At 42.5% G+C, this 22,588-nt stretch overlaps 1 protein-coding gene across 1 annotated transcript in view; it reads left to right on the top strand.

The window, feature by feature from the left end:
• CPXM2 (carboxypeptidase X, M14 family member 2) overlaps window positions 1–22,588 on the top strand; it is a 67,925-nt gene that overhangs the window by 17,731 nt on the left and 27,606 nt on the right. Inside the window, exons 2-3 of the mRNA XM_042019530.1 lie at window positions 3,736–3,845; window positions 10,146–10,285. Of these exons, the coding sequence (XP_041875464.1) occupies window positions 3,736–3,845; window positions 10,146–10,285 (250 nt within the window). The remainder of the gene's footprint in view (window positions 1–3,735; window positions 3,846–10,145; window positions 10,286–22,588) is intronic.

Raw genomic sequence — 22,588 nt, 5'->3', positions numbered from 1 at the left:
AACCTGCAAACTTAATGTTTGCTTTTCATCTCTGAACCAGAAATGCTGTAGGTGCATTTCGTTAGTAAGTTCTTATGTACATAGGATGTGTATTTCCATGTCTCTCAAAGCCACAGCTGAATTCCCTGTGTTTTATAATGATGAAATTTTCAGCTGGTTAAAGAAACAACCAAATAACTGGGTCATTTCCAGCTGAATCCATTATGCAATCGATTCACACAATCTCTGATCGTTCCTGCTGTCCAATTTCTGTAGCTTCCCCAAGGTTTTATCCAACTGGCATAGAGAGTACAAAATTGTTAAGACAGTCTTACTGACTGGGTGGCAATTTTCATTGCTACATGAAAGATTTCTTCAAGTTAAATAAAATATATTAAAACAATACTTTAAAAAGTAAAGTTTTTATGAATGCCATAAATCAGCTTCTTTTCCTGTATGTTTTTCAAAACTAGGTTGTCCTGGTTATCTGCAGTAGCTTTAAGAAGCAGGGAACACACACCCCAACAAAATAATTTATCCAAAATTAAATTCACAGCATGACTCAGGATTTTTTTATTTTTCAGTCGTGAAATGGCAACTTCAGGTGGATTTTTTGAATTATAATGAGTAAATTAGAGTTAATCAGAAGAGGCCATACTGAAAAGTTTGTCGCCACCATCTCTGCGCATTACAAATTGTTGTTTTGGTCTGCATGCTCCTCTTTTCCTCCCTTTATTGGTGTTGGAATCCATAAGCATGTGGAAAACATGAATATTCCTAAAGTATTAATATTCAAATATTATGGCTAAAAATAGAAGACATCATTTTAGTTAAACCAAAATCAAAGGTCTTCTCTAGTGGAAAACTGCACAAATTCCATACATCTAAGCTGTTGCAAACAATAGTCTTGATGATTCCAAGAATACCATCCCCATGCAGAGTTACACAGATGGAAACAGCTAAAGGTCTTGGAATGCAAATCCTGTTGCTCTGCTCCCAGCTCAGGATGTCCACTGGAGAAAGAGGAGGAAATTATTTTCATTAATTTTCAATCAAGTGTTGGAGCAAAATATTCAAGTTTTTTCTTCCCAATATAAGAGATAAAAAGTTGATTTGATTTGGTGAGTTAGTGAAGTCACAGCTTAAAGTCTAGAGAAAGCAGGTGTTCTCCTCTTAATATATAGGATATATTAGAATATTAATATATATTAATATATTAATATATATAGGATAACTGTAAAAAATAAATTCCAGGATACTCTTGAATTGGTGGTAAAGATCCTCATGATTTCACCTGGAATATTGTAAGGCTTGAGCAGACTGGGAAAGGACAGAGTGTTGTGAACAATGCATTGCAGAGTTTCTGCCAGAGTTACCTGTTCTGCCTGTTGCAGTCCCTGCCTGCTCACACAGCCTTGGTTTCATTAACAGCTCCTGCTAAACTGAGCATTTCCTAATATTGGCCTGGTAATCTGATGCATTCATAGACAACACAAGTAATTCATCTTTGAAAAATAAAGAGCAGTCAAGTGCCTTTCTCTGAGATCCGTATGAATGTTTTCTGTCTGTTACTGAGCTTCAGTTTCTCTAGAAACAGAGATAAACACCAAAACACTCAGGGAATTTTTCAGCCTGGAAATACCCACCTTGCAGCCTAAATCCACAGGCAACCCAGGAATTTTGCAGCTTTATAGTGAATTAATAACATTTCATTCTGAATAAAACCAAATCTTCTTCTCATACCTGCATGGGCAGGTGAATGTCACTGCAGGGAACCCCAGCCCACTCTGACAGGCAGCTGCCAGGCTCAAAAATAGCCCATTTCATACAGCTTTCATCAAAATAGGGTTTTGCACAGCAGAGAGCAGGGGTGGATAGGGACTGTGCCTGTGCATCCTATGGAGCTGGGATGTGACACCTGGGGTAGCTCCACAAACCTTTGCTGCAGTTTGGTAGCAGAGAACAGGATGTGAAACAGAGACTTTTCACCTTCTATTTTATAACTCCCAGCAGTACCTGTAGATTTCCCCTTGGCTTTGGTAGGTGCAGCACAAACATTGAATTACATGATATTTTACGGACCAAACATGCAAAAGCAGCTTGCTTTTATTTTCAGCTTGCCTTTATTTTCAGCTCAGACCTGGCACAGGTCGTTCTGGGTAACTTTTGAGTGCAGGGAATGTTGAGATTGTTCACAGAGGAAAATGCACCAAAGTGCAAAACCATTCTCAGGATTGCACCATGAGATTGATTTCCAAACCTCTCCTGAGGACCAAACTTGTTAAAAAAAGGCAGGCAGCTCCCAGCTATGCAATTTACTCCCAGCGGAGATCTGTCAGAGCCTGAGACTTCTTCCAGTTGGAGTATGATGAAAGATGCAACACTCTATAAGGAAATGCAATTAAAACAATCAGACAATGAAACCAAAATCCTCCCAGCTATTCCTTCCTCTGGCTTTCCTTGTACATCCTGTCTCTTCTCTGTTTTGGATAATTGAATCGAAAGCTCTTTGAAATGAGGAACTGTCTACATTTTAGCTTTTATGTAAGACTGAGATCACTGTTGGTGCTTTAGAAAATGCATTCATTTTTAGCATTTGTCTTTACTACCTCTGAAGGAGGCATTTGGCCCTGGATTTGTGTGAGAACGCTCCTAAGGATGAACGAAGCAATAGCAGCCTGAATTGACAGCATGTAACATTTTTCCAGAAGGATTTTAGTTTGTTGTGAACTAAGGAGGAGTTTGGGAAATCTCATGTCTTGCAAGTTTGTGCCTAACAATGCAAAACTGCACCTGAAAGCTAAATACAACCAGGATGAGATTGTCAGGTACATTCTCACTGCCCAGGGCGGTGGTGGAGTCCCCATCCCCGGAGGGATTTAACAGAGGTGTGGATGTGGCCCTTGGGGACAGCAGTGGTGAACGTGGCAGTGCTGAGGGAATGGTTGGACTTGATGATTTTTGAGGGCTTTCCCAACATAAATGATTCTTTCATACTTTGATAACCTCATGACATTTTGGTGAGGGATTAAAAAGCCAAACATTTTTCTGCTAATCACGAAACAGAATTTTCCCAGCCTCTTATCTTCCAAAGCCAGAGCTCCAAGCACTGGTTTGCTAAAGTAATGGCATTTGCTTTTCTGTCCTCAAGGATGTGAAGAATTTGGGGCTTAAAGACGTGGTCCTTGGTTCAAAATTGCTCCGTTTGTGCTTAATCACCACCTCTGCAGAGCTCAGCTCTCGGGCTCCCAGACCTCTGTAACAGATGCTATTGTGCACCGGGAGGGACTCTGAGTGAAGTTTCCAGAACAGATTTTAATTAGAAGCATAACTTCATACAGTAGCTTGGAACGAGTACAGGGAGGGAGAAAAAAATCCAAGCAAGTGATGGAAAAGAAAACACCAAAAAGAAAAATAAAAGGGCGTTTCAGTAGTGTTTTGTACTGAAAAGCACTTGACAGGAAATACTGTGCATATCAGTGAAAAACTGAGGCACAGAGTAAGCAGTAATAACTCTCTGAGCCCCTGAAAACGGTGTAAATCTGTGTTGCCTCATTGATTTTCCGAGAGCTGCCATTTCTCATTGACCTCAGCACTGCTGTGCTCGTTTATCCCAGGGAGGACCCCGGCCAGCTTGGCGCTGCCAAAATCCAGAAACTTTGAATACTTGTTTGTTTTGTGTTGTTTTGTTGTTGTGGGGTTTTTTTTGTTGTTTTTCCTGTTTAATTAAAATTTAATCAATCTTTTGTTTTGTAGATTGCCCTCCACTTGGTCTAGAGACATTAAAAATTACTGACTTCCAGCTCCATGCCTCCACAGCGAAGCGCTACGGCCTCGGGGCCCACCGAGGAAGGCTCAATATTCAGGTAACATCAATTTTTCCCCTAAGTGGGAGCATGGCTCCAGGTTGTGCTGCTGAATAAAGAGAACCAGTGGATAGTTATTGGTTCTGACTGCTTTGTCAGCTCATGTAATGCAAATGAAGGGGAAACACTGGCACTGTAGAAGTGAGTAGGTTTGATGGATAACCTTTGGGTTCGTGGAAAATCTCCAAAGTTGGTGTGCAAATCCAGACAGACCTCTGTGAGCAAGCACAGGTGGAGGCAGCTCCCTTCCCAGCTCCAGGAAATCATCCCAGCTCCCTTCAGAATCAGCCTGCAAGGAAGCTCTCACAGCAAGTTTCGTTTTCTTTGTTGTTTGCATGTAATTAATGACAATGGTTAATTGAAAGGGTGGTTTCAAGTGAAACCCTTTCCCTAAGGCAGTTTTTTCAGAAGCAGTGATTATACTATCCAAAAAATGCTTCAGTTCAGGACTCTCTAACATACAATCTTGTCTAGCTTCTTTTATTTAAGATTAAAAATGTGTTTAGGAGCTTTGCAGGACCAAATTCCATTTTGCCATTTCTCGTGTTTCTGTTTCCCACTTTCTTGTTAGTGCTGTTCTCTGAATTACAGTCTGTCCAGACTAAAAATGCTACTTTGCATGATAAAGCGCAACATTTAAAGCCATAAACAGGATATTAGCACCGAGCCAGCAGTGAATGTTCTCTGAAGTTTATTTAGTTTGTTATCTATTACTATTAGATGCCTCCATTTGTTTTAGTCTCCAGCTGAAGGGGTTTGATATTCATGGGGGCTAAGGCTGGGACTGGGAGGGATGAGCTCTGATCAGCAGTGCCATTCCACATGGCTCCCACTGGAAGAGGGATGACCCTTGGTTAAAATCCCACTGTGCCTCTGCACACACAGCTCTCTGAGCTTCTCTCTGGGAAAAATACCTGCATACCCCTCCTGGGTTTATTTCAGTGTTTGTTTTAATGTATTAAAGTTGGTCAGAAAGCTCAGGAAACCACTTTGGAAAAGCCAGCTGGGGAGTGGGAATGGGCTCTTCCTTTCCAATCTGGTGTGCACGTACAGGAGGGTGTGTGCAAGGTGAGGTCTCACCTGGAGCCTTCATATTTATTGGCTTCTGAGATCCCACTGAGGTAGTTTACTTCTTCACTTGATATTTTCTGCTAGGAAAAAAACCTCTCATGATCACAAAAACAGGATGCAGATGATATTCAGGGGGGTTCTGGAGGAACGTTTAATTATTTTATAACACTCTTGTTTATATAATGGCATAAAACCAAGGACTGCGATGCAAACCTCTCCGTTGGTTGTGGCTACTTATTTTTCATGCTGCTGTTGAAATTCAATTTATTTAACCACAAGACCACACTGGTTTAGACCAGGAGTCCATCCAGTCCTGTCGTCACCAGTACTGTGTTAAAATAAATAGAGAGATAATAAATAAATATATAATATATATATAATAAATAGAGTGTTACCTGTGGCTGATGTTTCCTCTACATTTAGTCTCCAGAGAAGCCAAGGGCACAGCCTTTACTGGGAAGCAAAGCAGAAGCAAAATGCCACTCAGCTCTTCCTGAAATTTCCCAAAGCTTGGATTAGACCAAGTGTGATCCAAAGCTTTTTATCCCTACTGAAACTATAGATAGAGAAATTCCCTAACCCCCCTGACCACTTAGGGTTGCTGCCATGGCTGGCGCTGTTAGAAAGAAATTGGGCTTGCCTTTATGTTTCTTTACAGTTTTCTTTGGGCTTCATTAAAAATGAACAGGACTAAAACTTTTCCAAACCTAGAACCTGCAGGTCCCTGCCACTGGGGATTCAGTCACCCTCTCACTGGGGTTTCAGGGCTTCGTTTTACTCTGCATGAGGGCTTCTGAATTTCATATTTAGAGCGAATTTGCTTCTAAGCAGGGACAGGTACTGCAGGTGGCTGATGTGCCAGGTGGGTAATGAGCTCCCTGGTGATTTCTCTTTGCTGCTCAGCACAGGAGGTTGCAGCACGCTGGGCAAAGGCAAAAGGCACTGGGATTTAAGCTGCTGTGTTTTCCTGCTGTTCAGAACTGAACAAGAAGGAAAACACTTGGCCCAGCTCGGTAACACTGATGTGCCTCTGGAATTCTGTGAACATGTTATGCTGTGGGAGTGGTGACAAGCAATTTTATGGGCTGCTGCTTTGTCCAGTGATCTGGATATCAACACAGAGCTGTCACAATGTTCATGGGACTGTGATGTTCCCCCCCGAAATAATACAAAATCCTCTCTCTGCCCAACCTCATCATCTGATGTGAAGTCAGCTGAGGAGCTCAGGGCTCTCCCCAGGTAACTGGCACTGCCTCAATTCACAGGGAATTTGCAGAATAATTAAGTTTTTCCAAAGCTTTTGAAGGTTTGTTTTGGTTTTTTCCTTTTTCCTGTTTAGATTATCTGAAGCACATGAAATCAATCAGTTGGTGTGTGCTTTATTCCAAAGAAGGACTGGCTTAAAATTGGATCAGACCTTGTAGGATCTACTTCTCTTGTGCCCTTGCATTGTGTGGGACCTGATTTTGATGCCAGTCCTGCCTGAATATGGGGATTAAGGTGGTGTTTCTCAAGGGCAGAAGCCGTGTTAGCAAAGCCCCATATTCTGGAGATCTAGCTGCAACTGCAATAGTGGCACAACCAGTAGTAATTTAACATCATCAAGAGAAATCATAGCATAAAATAATATTAATTGAGGCTCTCTGCCTTCGGGGATCAAATTAATTAATATTTGTCACTTATACGATAATTAAGAGTGGTTGAAACGTGAATAATTAGTCAAACTATGTTTCTTCCCCTTCCTCATTTTCCTTGTTAGGGAAATCCAAACATTGAAGATTAACCAAGTAAAGCAATCCCGTGTCTGCAAACACAGGTATTTGTGTAAAAAGGAGACCTCCCAGAGCCTAAAGAGGTTCCAAGAGAGCTGCAGAGGGACTTGGGACAAGGGATGGAGGGACAGCACACAGGGAATGGCTTCAAACTGCCAGAGGGCAGGGCTGGATGGGAGATTGGGAAGGAATTGTTCCCTGGGAGGGTGGGCAGGCCCTGGCACAGGGTGCCCAGAGCAGCTGGGGCTGCCCCTGGATCCCTGGCAGTGCCCAAGGCCGGGTTGGATGGGGCTTGGAGCAGCCTGGGACAGTGGGAGGTGTCCCTGCCCGTGGCACGGGGTAGAACAGGATGATCTTTAAGGTCTCTTCCAACCCAAACCATTCCATGATTCCATGATTTCCTTCTCGGGTCTGTCTGGTTCCTTTTGAAAAGCTGCATAATCAAATCTCCAGGAAAAGACAAAACTACTGAAGATCCACTTGCAGCCCGTGTGTTTTAGTTCTTCCCTACTGGCAGTGGTTGCTATAAATACCTGTGATGAGTAATGCTTTTTTTTTTCCCCTCCCAAACTTCCTATGGTAAAATAATTTTTTTGATCATCTTGCTGGGAATGGAAAAGATTTTAAGTAGAGGTGGTTTGATATTTGGTGTATTTTTACTGCTGTTCCAGCTGATTTCTGGCAGAAGACTGGAATTTCTTTCTTTATTTGAATCATTTTGGTAGTATCATCTCTCTCCTCATTATAGAAAAAGTCTTTTAAAACAGTGGTAATGTGAGCAAGTTTTTATTCTGCCTTGCAAACATCTAATTTGCAAGAGAAACATGAATTAAAATCCAAAGTCACATTATTTGTAAAGTAATTGTAACCTTCATCTTATTTTCTGGATACACAACAAGCAGCTGATTTGGTTCAGCTGAATTACAATTTTCAACTTTCACACTTGGGAATAACTTCTTTGTGAGTGACAGAACAAAGTCTCTCTTCCTCTATCCAAAAGGTATTTTTTTCATAAGATACTGCATATTGAGAAACATTTTTGCATTTGGCTGCAAATGAAACACAAACTGGGTTAGACTTGGAGTTATTCTTGAATATTCTGTGAAGGGAAAAAGGATTTGCTCAAGACTTTGCCCTGGCTTCCAGTTTTTGTTAGCTCCTTCAGTCTCTTGCTTATGAAGATAATTTAAGTATCCATGACATAACTTGAATCTATTCTTTCCAGTAATTCAGTATGGATTTTTTTAAGTTCAAGTAAACACCTTGCTGAGGAAAAGTATCTTGATCTGGGTTATTTGATAGAATACTTGGTGATAACTGTACCCACCTCTCAGGAATGATCATTTTCCCAAAGAAATTTAATAGGAATTCTAATTACTAAATATTTGCTTGAGTTTATAAGTTTATTTATTTTATTGAAACAGTTTTTTGAGGTGGCCATAGGGCAAATTAAGCACCTTCAGAAAAAAATATAGACTTGAAGCTTGAGAGGAGAAATTGTAGCACAGATTTCTTGATTTTTTTTCCTTCAGAAACATTTCTAGAAAGGGCTCCTTGATTGAAGTCCCCTTTTTCAAGTAGTATTCTGTGCTGATTAGACTCAGACACCTGCTTCTTTTTACCTGTAAAAATCATTTTTTTACCTTCAGAGAAGCTGATATCAGAAAATAAGAGAGCAGGAAGGACTAGCAGCATGGTTTCTCCTTTTCTTTCTTTTTTTTTCTTTTTATGGTATCTTTGCCCCTATTTAAGGCCAGAGTATTTTAAGCTGTGGATAACTAAACTCCCCATATTTTATGTGCAACTTAACTTTATTTAGGCCCAGTTGAAACCATGGATACTCATGTTTGTAACCTAGGTGGGAGGGGTTTTTTTAATAAGCACTTTTTCCTTCTGCTTTCCTCTTCTCATTGTAATGTGGAGGAGAGCTCTGCTCCCTGATATGCATCACACCCATGGGAAACACCCTCAGCTTGAATACGGACCAGGGATTGGGAGATGGGGGGACTTGTTCAGCAGGAACTGGTGGAATTTCCCCGGTGTGAAGGGGATTAGCAGGATGCTGGTTCAAGGTGCTCTGTAGATCTTAACACTTCCTGGCAAGCGTTGGTTTTTAAAGCCTGAGGCTACTTCAAATTCCATCGTATTTTAAATTGCATTGAAACCTTTTCTTGCAAAGGGTTATAACTCAGGTCAGTGACCATGTTTATATTCTCATGTTTTCCCATTGTTCTGCTCTCCCTGAAGAATTTATCTCCCATTGTTAAAAGGCTTTTTCTCTGTGTTTTTTTCTTTGACTTCTATACAAACTTCCCCTTAAAGTATCAGACCTAATGCATAGGAGTAGGTGGCTTAATTTGATTTTGCTAGATGGAGGAATACAAATAACTTTTAGGCTGCCTTATCTCAGATCTGAATACCTGAGAAAATGAGAAGGTTTAGGAATTGAATCAGTGTCCTGTGTTTTGCAGCACTTCCTTCAGATCCCATCAGGCTCACACTGGGAAAAGGGATTAACCACTGCATCCTCTCTGAGTTAGAGCCACCCAATGCCCATTTGGGTAGAAACAGTCTGTAAACCTCTTCATGTTCATTTGGGAAATATTTAGCAATATCCATTCTTGGAATTGCATGGATGGTGATGGTAAATCCACATACACCACAGATGAAATTCCACAAAAACACATGTAGCCTCAGAGGACCACATGGCAAAGCTTCTGTGCTGTTTATGGCAGTATCCAGCTGGGTGCCAAACATTTCCTGGGTTTTAGAAGGAAAGTAAATCTCTGAGGGCTTCAGATGCTATGTTTCATTAAATTCTAGTTCAGATTTATTAGGAAAACAGCTTACCCAAAATACCTTCAGCTATTTCTTTGAAAATGCTGGGAAGGCTGTTTGTGGTGGGTTTCCCAGCAGAAATTGGGATACAGATTTGTACTCAAGTTGGGGAACAGCCAGACATTCCTGAATTTTTAACCTTTGCCACCCTAGCTATGAAAATTAATAATTCTGGTCCTGGTGGGAAGTTGTGTTACTGTTTCCTTATGCCCTCCACTCTACTCTGCTGCTTCCAGGGAAAATGGGATTGTCTAATCACCGACCATTATTTACATGGGCTGGAGCTGGCTTTTTAGAAATGTCAAAGCTCTGCAGACCATGTGGCTAATTTGTTCTGGATAAAGGCTCTATCAGGCCACAGGCACAGACAGGTGATCAGACTGAAGCTCTGTTTATCTTTTCTGACTTAAATTTATACAAAAGCATTCTTAGTTTTCAAAGGAACTTCCCAGAATTTCCTGCCCCGCTTTGAGTAAGGAAATATTTTGGTGAGGGCCTCAAGGGTCTCAAAGTGGTGCCAGAGGAGTGAGTGGGATGAGTGATGTGTTCCTTTCTTTTTCCCATGAAAGACCTTCAGTTTCCTAGCTCTGATTTATGGTCAGCTTTGCCTTCTTTTCAGGCAGGTGTTAACGAAAATGATTTTTATGATGGTGCTTGGTGTGCAGGAAGAAATGACCCCTACCAGTGGATTGAAGTAGATGCTCGAAGGCTGACAAAATTCACTGGAGTCATCACACAGGGAAGAAACTCCCTCTGGTCGTAAGTACACGCTGGCTTTTCTCTGTGGGATTCTGAGCTTTCAGGCCAAGGAATTCATGTCCTGATGTGCTTTGGTTCTTCAAGAAAAAAAATCAAAACAGAAAGAGTGGAAATTCTGTGAGACATTGAGAAATTGAATGGGGGAAGACTAAAAGGCCAAGTCTTTATATATGGTATAAAATAGAAGTTTAAAGGTCACAAACTTCCATAGTCATTACCTACATCTGAGCCTTTACACTCGCCTTGTTGTATTTGCTGGTGTTAAACTTCCTCATTCTTTTCCAATATTCAATTTGATTAGTTTAGATAAAGTTTTGGGCCCTTTTTATTTAGTTTAGAATAACTACTCCTCTTTGAGATGTCTTAATACCTAGGCAATCACCAAGTAATTGCTGTAATTCCAAAATAAAATTATTTTTACATGAGCAGCTAAAACAAACTTTATAGCACTATATATATATAAAAAATAAAATCTATTTTATATGTAAATATATTATTTATAATTTTATATTTATATATTTATGATTAAATTTTATTAACTGTAATAAATATTTTAATTATATGTTTATATATGATTGTATGAAACAAAAAATATCTATAAATACTATTTTTGAGCTTTCTGGTCACTGCTTGTGCTAGAGACCGTGTTCATGGCACTGAGAAATAAGTGTTTTGCCCAGATTTGTGTGCATTTACTCCTCTGTGTCTGTTGCTGAGTGTATATGAGGGATGCAGCTATCAGATGCCAGAAACAGGAACTGGAGGTGAGGATTTGGGGGTTTTTTCCTGCTCTATGTGTGTTTTTTTGGCCTTTTAATTTGTCATTGGGTCTCACAGCTATACGTGAGCAAACAATGCCACTTGTGCTGCTGGTCCTTTTGCCCAAGTATGCAGGAGATGCAGAGCCACTCTGACAGATCTGTTCTGTCAGAACTCTCCCTTAGAAAATGAATGTGACATCTGATTAAAGGTAAACCAGAAAAAATGCCACTACAACTTAGGAAAAGAATATTTTTCTTTCAACAGTTTAATTGTCTGTGGGGTTTTTTTGGTTTAATTTCTTTCAGCGTGGCTGTGGGAGTAGGAGCCTATTTGGCAATAAGGTTTCTATATTCATTCCACATTGTTCTGTGGTAGGTAGATAATTACTGTAGCAAAGCCTTACTCTTTTCTTTATTCATCCTCTTGACATCGCTGTTCCTCTCAACACCAGAGCTGCACTGCTTCATCCTGTCGTGTTTCTATTTTTGGTTCAGCTCTGTTAGGAGTTTGCAGCAGGACCTGACACTCTATTTATAGCTGGTATTCACAGTCATCTTGAGGGGTTTGGGGATTTTTTGCAACCATAGAAGCATAGAAGGGTTTGGGTTGGAATGGACCTTAAAGATCATTGAGTTCCAGCCCCCTGCCCTGGGCAGGGAATGTTGCTTTTGCCCTTTCTTTCCCATAAAAAATTGATGGGCAGAACCCTGAGGGTCTGCAGGAAGAGCAGGAGTGGTGCTGGCAGAGCAGGTCCAGGCTCCTTGGGGATTGCTACTCAGCTTTGAGGAAAAACAGGCCCATTTCTGCCTGATAGGAGCAAAGGTGGTTTCAACTGGACCAACTGCACTGCAGGGCAGGTTAATGTTTACCAAAACCCACGTCCTGTAGGACTGAACTGTGTCCCATGGAAGGACCAGGGGAGTGGGGAGAAATACTCCCAGTAAGGGACAGAAGAAGAGTGGGGTAGGACTTGTTTTGGGGTGGGCAAGTTCCTTTGTGCCTGCTTTGCTCAGAAAACAAAGAACACTCATCGGCTTCCTTGCCTTGCCCTCAGCTGCTGACTGTGATGGTATCAAAAAGAATTGTTTGTGATATGAAAGTTTGTACCAAAAGATGCCCTTCTGTTACCTGAGGCACCTTCCCAGCTTTATGAGGCTGTGTGACAAGATGAGAGTGCTTTCAGACTGATGGAAACATACGTTGAAGAATAATCTTATTGTAGGTTGGAGAGCCAAAAAACCACCTCTCTGATCTGTGTTGTATTAGAAGTGAAAGCCTGCCAAGCAGGGGAGCCGAGGTAAGATTTTTATTTAGTCCAAAGCCTTGGAGACTTTCCCAGATTTATATTTTAAAAATAAAAAATCAAGGCACTGAAGGAGGGCAGGCTTATATTAGATATTGGGAAGGAATTGTCCCCTGTGAGGGGGTTGAGGCCCTGGCACAGGGTGCCCAGAGCAGCTGTGGCTGCCCCTGGATCCCTGGAAGTGTCCAAGGCCAGGTTGGACGGGGCTTGGAGCAACCTGGGATAGTGGAAGGTGATCTTTAATGAGGTGATCTTTAATGTCCCTTCCAACCCAAACCATTCCATGATTCCATGACTCTGGGATACATGCTCTGCTCACGTTATGATGTCATAGGGGTAAGGAACCAGTAAATCAACTCTTTTTCTTGAACAAGAATCTTTAACAAATGAAAACATGTACTTCACTGGAAGATCTGCCTACATCAGATTTGTACCTGCCCTGCTCCCTGTAGTTTCCTGCTGCTGACTTAATGAGGACATTTAAAATGCCAAGGCAGGGCAGGCAGGGACACCCTGCTGAATCCTGCATCAAACAGCTGTGCCCTTCACTGCAAGGCTGCAACAGCTGAGTTCTCAGCAGCCTGGCTTTGCTCTCCTGTGTGCAATGCCACAGCCAGAGCTCTTTTACTGGTGCTGGACTCATCCTTTTCCTCCTTTGGAGCAGCTCTGGCACCTGGAGCATGGTTTTGTTTGTGACCACTCCAACCAGACACGATCTGCTCACATCCAGCTTTACTTATCGGGTGGTTTTTTGGGGCTTTGTGTGCAATGACAGACTGAAGGTTACACTTCACACAATGCAAAGAGCACAAAAATGCTTGAGGTTGCCACTTCTTGTGTGCTGGCAGGAGCTGCTTCTCCTCAGTCCTTCCTCTTCTGCTATTCCCCATCTGTCTCCTCTGGTGGATTGTGGCTCCTCTCGCCCAGCCCAGGCTTGAGACAGGAGAGCCTTGAGGAGGAAGAGGCCGAGTTGCAGAAACAGCTCTTGAAAACACAGATGACCCAACCGGAGAGAAGGAAACTGAGCCTGGTTTGTAATGAATACTTGGATTGTTTAATCATTTCCTTTTTAAGGAAAAGCACTTCTGAGTCAATTTTTTTGCTCCAACTGCCCGGCTGTGAATTCTGTGATGGTCACACGGAACCAAATCTTTCTGCTCTTTTTTTTTTTTTTTTTTTTATGCCTGTAACAAGCAAAAATAGGCTTTGAACAAAAAATCCTGGATTTGAGGAGTCCTTCCTTTTACCAGTCAAAGCAAGCACGTGGGCTCAGGGGCTGTTGGTGTTCAGGCACCTCAGTCATTCCTGGGAAACCTGAAATCATGGAAAAGTGCTCTTTTGCCACCATAAATGGGCAAATCTGCTTAGCTCATCCAGAAGATCAGCAGATGATGAATTTCACAGAAAAAGTGGAGCCCAGCTGCAAGAACCAGGAGTTCTTTTTGATTTTCACACTGAAGACATCCAAAAGTCAGGAGTGCCACAAGTGCTGGTTAATAGGAATAAAATCCAATGCCTTGAAAGTGGGCAGAATATCAGTTGCTTTGAGGGAGAAATAATATATGCAATTTTTCCTATTGCTGCCAATACATCTTCCAGTTTTAGGAACCAGATTTCTTTAAACAACTGTTCAAGGCTGTAGAGTGGGACACTGGATGCATCACTGTGGAATTGTGCCACTTATTTAAAGCAATGATGTGGTAGTTTAAAATATGCACTCTCTTGGCAGAGGGAAAGAAAATATTAATCACTCTTAGCAGTTTGGGAAGAATCTAAAAAAACAGAAGAAACTTGTTTCCCACAAACCCAACTCTCTTCTGATAATTCAGCATCATCTTTTGTATTGAGAGAAAACCCACATGTCAAAATAGAGTCAGTGTGTGCTGACAGTAATTTAAAGCTTCGGGCTGTGTGAATGCAGAGGATGTTTTGGTTTTCAGGGGAGGATGGAATGTTGCAGTGAGCAAGATGTATTTGTGATGATGCATTTTCCAAAAATTAACCTTTTGGTCGTGGTAAATGGTGAACTGCCATGAGTGCCATGGAATGACAAAGCGACAACAACAAGAAAAAGCATGGAGGAAACAATCCGTGCAGAAAGCTGGAATTCCAAAACAAAATTCTGAAGTTCTTAGGAAAAAATCAGAATAGATTTACTTTCAAGTATGTTCTCTTTAAGACCTTTCATCTTCATGAAAATATTGAAGATTTTTTTTATTTTTATGCAACATATTTGTCTTTAAGGAAAAAATGGAGGGGGAACATCTTAATTATTCAAGTCTGATTTGGGTAGAGATTAGTCCCTGTGTCCTGTAAAATTACAATAGCTCTTCAAAGGTTTGAGGAGAAACCACATCATGGTGTTGCTGGCTGGAAGGAATGATTTCCATGTATTTCCTGGTTCTAAATTGACACACTTTTAAGCTGGTCACTTATTTTGATTCATGCTGAAGAAACATTTTCAACTAGAGCTGGTGTAGACACCACTGCACCCTCCCTACTCTGTCACTTGTTTGATTTCCCTCTGCTGCTCTGTAGGGATAACAAGTAACAAATACTGAGCAGATTGGATTTTGTGTCTCTTCATGGTTTTGCTAAAGATAAGATTGTTGTGACTGAATAGGGGACTAATTTTGCAATTTTTTGCAACACACCCTTGACCTCAGCCTTCCCTGTGTGCAGTGTAGCTCTTCGAGATGCCCCAGCATCCCTTTTGACAAACTGTCCTGAGGGAATTGTAGGTCTGTAACAAGCTGGGTGCCTTCCAGAGATACAGTTGAGGATAAATTTAGGTCAGTGCAATCTGCTTGCTTGTTTTTAATTTCGGTGGTACAGCATTCTGCTCTTCCTTTAGTGACAAAATGAATGTGTTGCCCCACATTTCAACTTATTGCTGTACTCACCAGCAGTTTCTCAGAAGATGAGATTTGTTTTTAGGCAGTCTGTATGGCAAGGGGGTAATTTCCTTGCTTGCAAGGCAGTGAAAACCAGAGTGACAGAATCCTCAAGGCTGGAAAAGGCCTCTAAGATCATCAAGTCCAACCATTAAAATAACAGTGCCAGGGTCCTAGCAGCTATTCCTGGTACTAAGGTCACGGTCTCAGCAGTAACATTGGCTTCCTGAAGAGAGAATCACATGAGCATCTTTAGTATTCTGACAATAACAGAAGACAGAGCAGTGATAATCCTTCCCGTGACACTGTGGTAGCATTTGGGAAAGTGGAGTGGATATTTACAGGTATTTGAGCTGTTACTACAATCTAAAAAAACAGAATTTTTCACCGCACACATGAAGGCTCCAAATTCAGCAGTGCAATGCTGCTCGTGAGAGCAGAGAAGAATAAACCCTAAACCCTGCCCAGCTCACAAGTACAACAGACAAACTTGGCACTGATTTTTGGAGCAGTTCCTCCTGTCCCCACGCAAAGGCTGTGAAAACGCACCCTGGTGAAACTTCAACAAGTTCAGTGGATATGTCTCGATGTTCTACCCAAATCCTGTAACAAAACAAGCAGCTGCTGTGTGCAGACTCGAGTTGTTCTGGTGCATTAAATCAGTGCTAACTGTTACTTGCCCTGACTGGGTGACAGGACTGCAGAGATTATTACAACTTTCCCGAAGTCAGCCTCATGGAGTGAATTGTTCCAAATTGTTCATGTCAAGTGTATTGATGGGAGTTATAAAACAACCTGAACTCAGTGCAGGAAAAGCTCCCTTGATATAATAATGTCAGCAGTTACATGTTATACTAATGTTTATGATTGGTTTATTTAAGAAGTTGTGTTTTCTGTTGACTGTGGCTCGGTGGATCCTTCTCAGGGGCTTTCATGAGCCAGCCTTTGGCAGCTGCCCCTCCAGTGCTCTCCATCTGTTTAAGTTCAACCCCTGTGCCCTGTTGATTTTCCAGCTCAGTTCTTGTCCCCTGCCCAGGATTTTGTCACAGCATTGGTCACCGCTGATGAGCACTCCCCACCCCTCGTGGCACAGGGGAGCTGCCTCGGTGACCAGCTGGGGTGATCCTGTGTGGGTGGGGTGCTGACAGTACACCCAGAGACACTTCTATGCTTTCACAAGTTTGTTTGACAAAAGTGTCAGGGCTGATGCTGCTCTGTTGTGGGTCTGATTTGTCACAGGGATCCTCTGCCCAAGCCTCGGTGACTCACTGGGAGGGAGCAGGTCACTGCAGCCCCCAGGGACAGCTCCTTCCTGCTCACTCTGCACTCTCCAAGGGTGCTGAGGAGTGGACAGAACCTTCCTGCACAGTGAGACTCATTGGGGATGCTCACAAGTGGAAGAAAATCTTTTTAACCTCCACAGAAGGGACTTGAAACCAAAAGAGCCGAAGCCTTTTGGAAAAGGCGACTTCAAATGAATGTAGGCATCTGCTGCAGCAGATTACTCACACTTACTCATCACAGCCTGGAGTTGTGTATTTGCCACGTGCGTGATGACTTGTAGCAATGAGAATGGTTGTGTGGGGGTCACGTTGGGGACATCAGGCTCCTTGCCCCTCCTCTGGTGGCCTTGCCAAACCAGCGTCCCTTCCACACGCACCGAGTGGCACTCGGCCACGTCTCTGTGGGCTTGGGAGCAGTGAGACCTCAGCTGTGGACACAAACAGCCGTGTTTGTTTGCTGGTTACTCTCAGGGCTTTTGTTTTTCCTTTATTTTCACGTTCATGTAGTGAGGCAGTGCCTATAAAGTTGGGATTTTTCTCCTCAAATACATGAGGTGTTTGCAAGGGTGGGATAGGCACAAAAATCCCCGAACAATTCAAAATGCCCCAATAGGAGGTTCAGAAGAAAAGGCATCACAGCTTGGTTGTGTCCAGTAGATACAGAGGATCTGGTGTGGGAAGAATTTCAAACTCATGCAGATCTCGTTGCAAAGAGTGGCCCAAAATGATGGGTGTTAAGACCAAAATGTTTGGGGCAGAGGACGTCTCTGACCCTGGCACCTTCAGACATTACAGGCTGAATGTACAACAGCAAAAACAAACACCCACAGCTGGCACCAGATCTTCTAGAAAGACATACAATTTTTGTAAAAACCTGTCTGTAAGTTGCAGAGGTTGGGTTGGAAAGGTATTTGCAACCCCAACTCCTGTTTATTGAGTAAAGCTTTGAAAAATCAGTGCTGAATTCATTTCATGCAAGTGAAATTCTGGCCCTGAGCTTTTCTTCATAGGGCCTCCAAAGAGATGGATTTCACAGCAGTGCATTCATTTAAGTCAGCTAGAAGCAATTTTAAAAATTAAACATTCAAAGATTTCAATTATTAAAAAACTACCCTTGCTGGCTGGTCAATCTTCATCTCCTAAATCATATTTATTTTAATTAGTTTGCAAAACTTGCTGGGATACCTGTGGTTTGCCTGGCAATTCTTTGACTTGGCTTGTTTGGAAGCTGTTTGGCAGTGGGTGGTTTAAAATTTTATCAGCATAAATATTATTATAGAATATTTATAGAATATTAATATTAATGGTTTTACATTTAATTGCATGAGAGTAAAAATTAATTTTTCAAGTAGAAACCCATTTAATTGCCAGCATGCTGATTTTGTTCCATGAGTACCATTTAGTATAAGGCTTGTCCAGCATGGTTTTGGTATAGAGATTTTGCTATTTCAAGTATTTTGGCTTGTCAATTTGTATATTGTTGCTGGGCACACATTTATTTGCCTGGCTGGTTCTATTTTATATTAATTTTAGGGGTTTGTATTGCAGATAAATCAGGTTAGCCTGACAGCAGAAGAATAAAATGCTCAGCTGGAGCCAGGTCTATTGTAGATGATGATCATGTGAGCTCTGCTGGTGTTTGCTGGTCTCATCCCTAGAATGTCAGAGAACCATGGAAGAGTTCAGGTTAGAAGGGACATTAAATATCATCCAGTTCCAATCCCCCTGCCATGGGCAGGGACACCTTCCACTGTCCCAGGCTGCTCCAAGCCCCAATGTCCAACCTGGCCTTGGACACTGCCAGGGATCCAGGGGCAGCCACAGCTGCTCTGGGCACCCTGTGCCAGGGCCCCACCTCCCTCACAGGGAAGAGTTCTTTCCCAATATCCCATCCAGCCCTGCCCTCTGGCTGTGGAAAGCCATTCCCCCTTGTCCTGGCACTCCATGACCTTGTCCCAAGCCCCTCTTCAGCTCTCTTGGAGCCTCTTTAGGCACTGAAAGGGGCTCTAAGATCAATCCAGAGCCTTCTCCGGGCTGAATGACCCCAATTCTCTCAGCCTTTCCAGACAGGAGAGCTGCTGCATCCCTTCAATCTTCTTTGTGGCCCATCTCTGCTGCTGTGGGCTTGAGCTTGTGCTCACCAGCACCTGCCAACCTTCCTTGTTTACCTCAAATCACATGGGGTTTCCTAGATGTGGAAAAGCAACCTCAGAGACGAGGATCAAAGTGTCAGATTTATTTCACTTGTTGCTTGTTTAGCCTTCCATGATAGAGAAGCTTGGCCTTAAAATATTACAAGCAGCAGGTGCTGCTCAAACAGAATAAACCCAAACAGCCCCAGTTCTCAGCTGACCCACTGCCTGCTGGAGCCTGGGCAGGAAAAAGCCTGGCATCCCTCCATGCTTCCCATTCAGCACTCGCTGTGTGTTCTGCTGAGCTGGGATTCAGCCTCGTGTCCAACACACAGAAAGAAAAGTCAGGAAATTGTATCAGTGAAGGCAAGGCTGGAAGATGTTTTGTTGTTCTGGTGCTGTCATGCTCGTTTTGCCTTTGCTCAGTAGCCTGATGTTGTGGTTAGATAAGGAAAAGCTGATTGTTGGGACAGGAACCTGCCAAGGCTGTAGGAGATCTGCTTTTAATTCTCTGCTTTCATTCAGGTTTACTCTCTGTGTCTCTGGGCAAGTTGTTCAATCCCTCAGCTTTTCTTTTCGGATGCAAATGGAAAAGCGGGACACTTCCATGCATCACAAGAGACTGCATTTGATATTGAAGGTGTTCAGATAAGCTTTGTCTAAAGCCAGTGCATTATATGACAAAAACCAAGTAATTAGTAATAATTCAAAAATCCGCCACATTAAGTGAATTTGAATTATATTTTGATTTTTGCATTTACTGTCTCTGAAAGGAATTGATTAATGTTGGCAGTGGATACTGAGATTTTTCAGATAGGCTGCTTCTGAAAAGAAATGGCTGGCATAAATTTTAAAAGGGATAATTACTGGGATGCACCTGAATCCAAAGGACCAGTGTCAAATCTGTGCCTCGTGATCTTTTTCCAGCATTGAGGAAGTTTGTGAGGCAGAAATGGCACTTTGTGACAGAGGGTGAGGAACTGGGGGTAACCTCGAACACTCGTGAATTGTCACGCAATGGCTTCTGTACGGCCTTGCCCTCTGCCAAGAAAGCTCGATAATTAACGCACTCTTTTCTGAATGCTGGCCTAGGACTTCCCTGCAACTCTGTCTCCTCATCTCTATAAACCCAACAAATATCTGTATTTTCTCCCAGGAGTGCAATGGTAGGTCCTGGGAGATTTTATAGAGTGAAACCAGAGAAGCTTCTCTAGAAGAACAGCAGGGACATCCTGAGTCTTGGAAAACATTACAGCTTTCTTTCAGCCTTTCTTAGACAGCTTTATTGTTCAGTGCTGATGGGCCCCAAAAAGATTGGATGTGACAGAAATCCCTGTCTGCAAATCCCAAACCCGAGGAGATGGATCTTGGTGTCACCAGGTAATCACACAGACAAAATTCCCCAATACTTCTTCTGGCACAAGGCTTTGCTTCAGCTGTCGTGTTCCTCTGATGGACTGCCACAAAAAAGCCTCAGATTTCTGTGCCTACACGAATATGCCACGTGTGTATGGAGCTCCTCAATTCTGGGAAGTGCTATTCTTGCTGCAGACAGGCTGGAGCATGGGCAACACACCCAGCGGCTTCCGGGGGTCAGCAGCCCTCCTGTGCCACACACGGGTGGGAAAACTGCAGCTCTCAGGGAGATTTAGTGAGCTGGATGTTCTTCTGCTGGTCTGGAGCTGTAGAAGTGTCTGGGATCTGATGATGCTCAGTCAGAAGCCCTGAGCATTAGGCTTTGCTAGTTTTTTTCCAGATCCTCTGACCACAAGAACACACACAGAGTTCCCCTACCCCAGTGGGATTTTAGGCAGAAGGTGCCATTCCTCAGGGGAATCTGAATTTGCAGCAGCCTTCTCAATAGTATCAAAATCTGGGGGTTTTATGGCATTGAGGAAAAAAAGGGGAAGGATTTCAGCCCCTGGAGGCAGCTTCGCATGGTAGTGCCCATGGGAGAAGGATCTGGTCCCCTGTGACATTTTTATGCTGCTTCTTCCTTACAGGCAGACAGAGTTAATAGTGTATGGTGTGTACCTTCCTACATTGCACTGATTTACCTCATCCATGACCCTCTGAGGTCCTTCTATCCTGCCAAGACTGGATGCAGTCCATTGGGATTTTAATTGCATTCTGCCTCTCCAAAGCACGTTACTTGCTGCCGCTCAAGATGGAAAATGTGCAGGACTACTTGTTTATGTTTTCCTTTGGGAGAAGTTTGAACTTTTGTAATGGTAGCGAGTGAGAAAATCAAAATATTTTAAATAAAAGTCCCAGCTTAGAAATGTTACTGTGACAGCAACGTTTTCTCATGCCAGTAAAGCGAGCATGTTCTTTTAAAACCTCCTATATGTAGCATGATTTTCTTACAAAAGTCTGTTACAGAGTCTGTCCACTGTTGTTGTGGTTTTATGTGACTTTAGTACTCTGTTTGAATTTCTTTGGCAGATGTTGAGCAGTGAGTACGGATGTGTTGTGTTTGTCCTCCTAATCTGATCTGTGCAGTTGAAGTGAAGTACTGTAGTACTGTAGTACTGTAGTACTTCAGAAGCAATGATGTTATTTGGTTTGTGGCATTGCCTCTTCTGGCCATTTAGCCTGATTTTGAGAGATGGCCAAGAATAGCAAAAAAACCAACCATGCAAAGCCCACACAAAAGCCCCAACAAAACAAGCAAGCAAATAAACCCAGTAAAACCCCCAATATAATTTTGTGTTCATTGAATATGTCCACTGCCACCAGCACTCTCCTTCAAACCCAGGACTTTTGCTCTTAAGCTTTCCTGTTTCTAGTAATTCAGAAAAAGCTATTTTCCTCTTTTTGGAGTTTTGCTGTTGGCCATTTCATAGAACCATAGACAGGTTTGTGTTGGAAGGGACCTCCAGTCCCACCCTGTGCCATGGGCAGGGACACCTTCCACTGTCCCAGGCTGCTCCAAACCCTGTCCAGCCTGGCCTTGGACACTTCCAGGGATCCAGGGGCAGCCACAGCTTCTCTGGGCACCCTGTGCCAGGGCCTCATCCCCCTCACAGGGGAGAATTTCTTCCCAATATCTGATCCAAAGCTACTTTCTTTCATCACCCTTGTCCTGGCACTCCATGTCCTTGTCCAAAGTCCCTCTCCTTCTTTTTTGTCAGCTCCTTTCTTTGCCAGAAGTAAATCTGCCTTTCTTCAACTTAAGAATACAGAGAAGCTGAGGGAAGAAAATAAAATTCTTTGCAAGAGTCAGTAGAAACTTATCCAGCATGCTGAAGTCACTGTTTATTTTGTTGTGTGTCATTCATCATTTTACAGCCAAATTCTAGAGATGCCAGCACGGCACTTCTCAGCTCTCCAGTAAATCTCCTACCCCAGGAGCCCTTCCACTGAAAGGCTGACAATTAGGATTTTCAGAGTGCTGCTAACTTGTTACAGTTGTTTACCAAATACTAAAGTTGTGTGCATTACAAGTGATAAATGTACCCTTCTTTTCACTATGATAACAAAAAGTTCGGTCTGCTTGGCAATAGTCAAGATTTTTCCATTTAATCTAACATGAATGGCAAAATCTATTCACTGAAGGGGGCTGGTGAAAGAGCTGCAAAGGACTGGTTTAGTGTCTAAAACAGAGCTGGGTTTGTTCAGATTTTTTTTGGTTTGTTCCAAAATCTTAATTTTTTTTACTTTTGGGGGCATTAGTATAGAACGTCCTGAAGTGATTTTCCAAATCCTTCTAAATACTTACCTCATCTTTCTTTATAGGTGTGTAAAAAAAATCCCAGAACTCTATTGTCTGTTTTGTACAAGGCTTGGTGAACTGGAGCTGATGGCTTTACTCTTGTTCCATCCTTGTCCCTTTTTGGTCTTCATTAGAAGCCTGACTCTCTTTAGTGAGCACATAAAGGCTGGTTTGTCCCTTCAAACACAGGCACAGTGGGTTTGATGTGTGTGTG

This window comes from Corvus kubaryi, unplaced genomic scaffold (assembly GCF_017639235.1).
Source record: "Corvus kubaryi isolate FWS band 111438036 unplaced genomic scaffold, C.kubaryi_AGA036_p1.0 138, whole genome shotgun sequence".
Lineage (NCBI taxonomy): Eukaryota > Metazoa > Chordata > Aves > Passeriformes > Corvidae > Corvus > Corvus kubaryi.
This window is presented reverse-complemented; position numbering and strand designations above follow the sequence as displayed.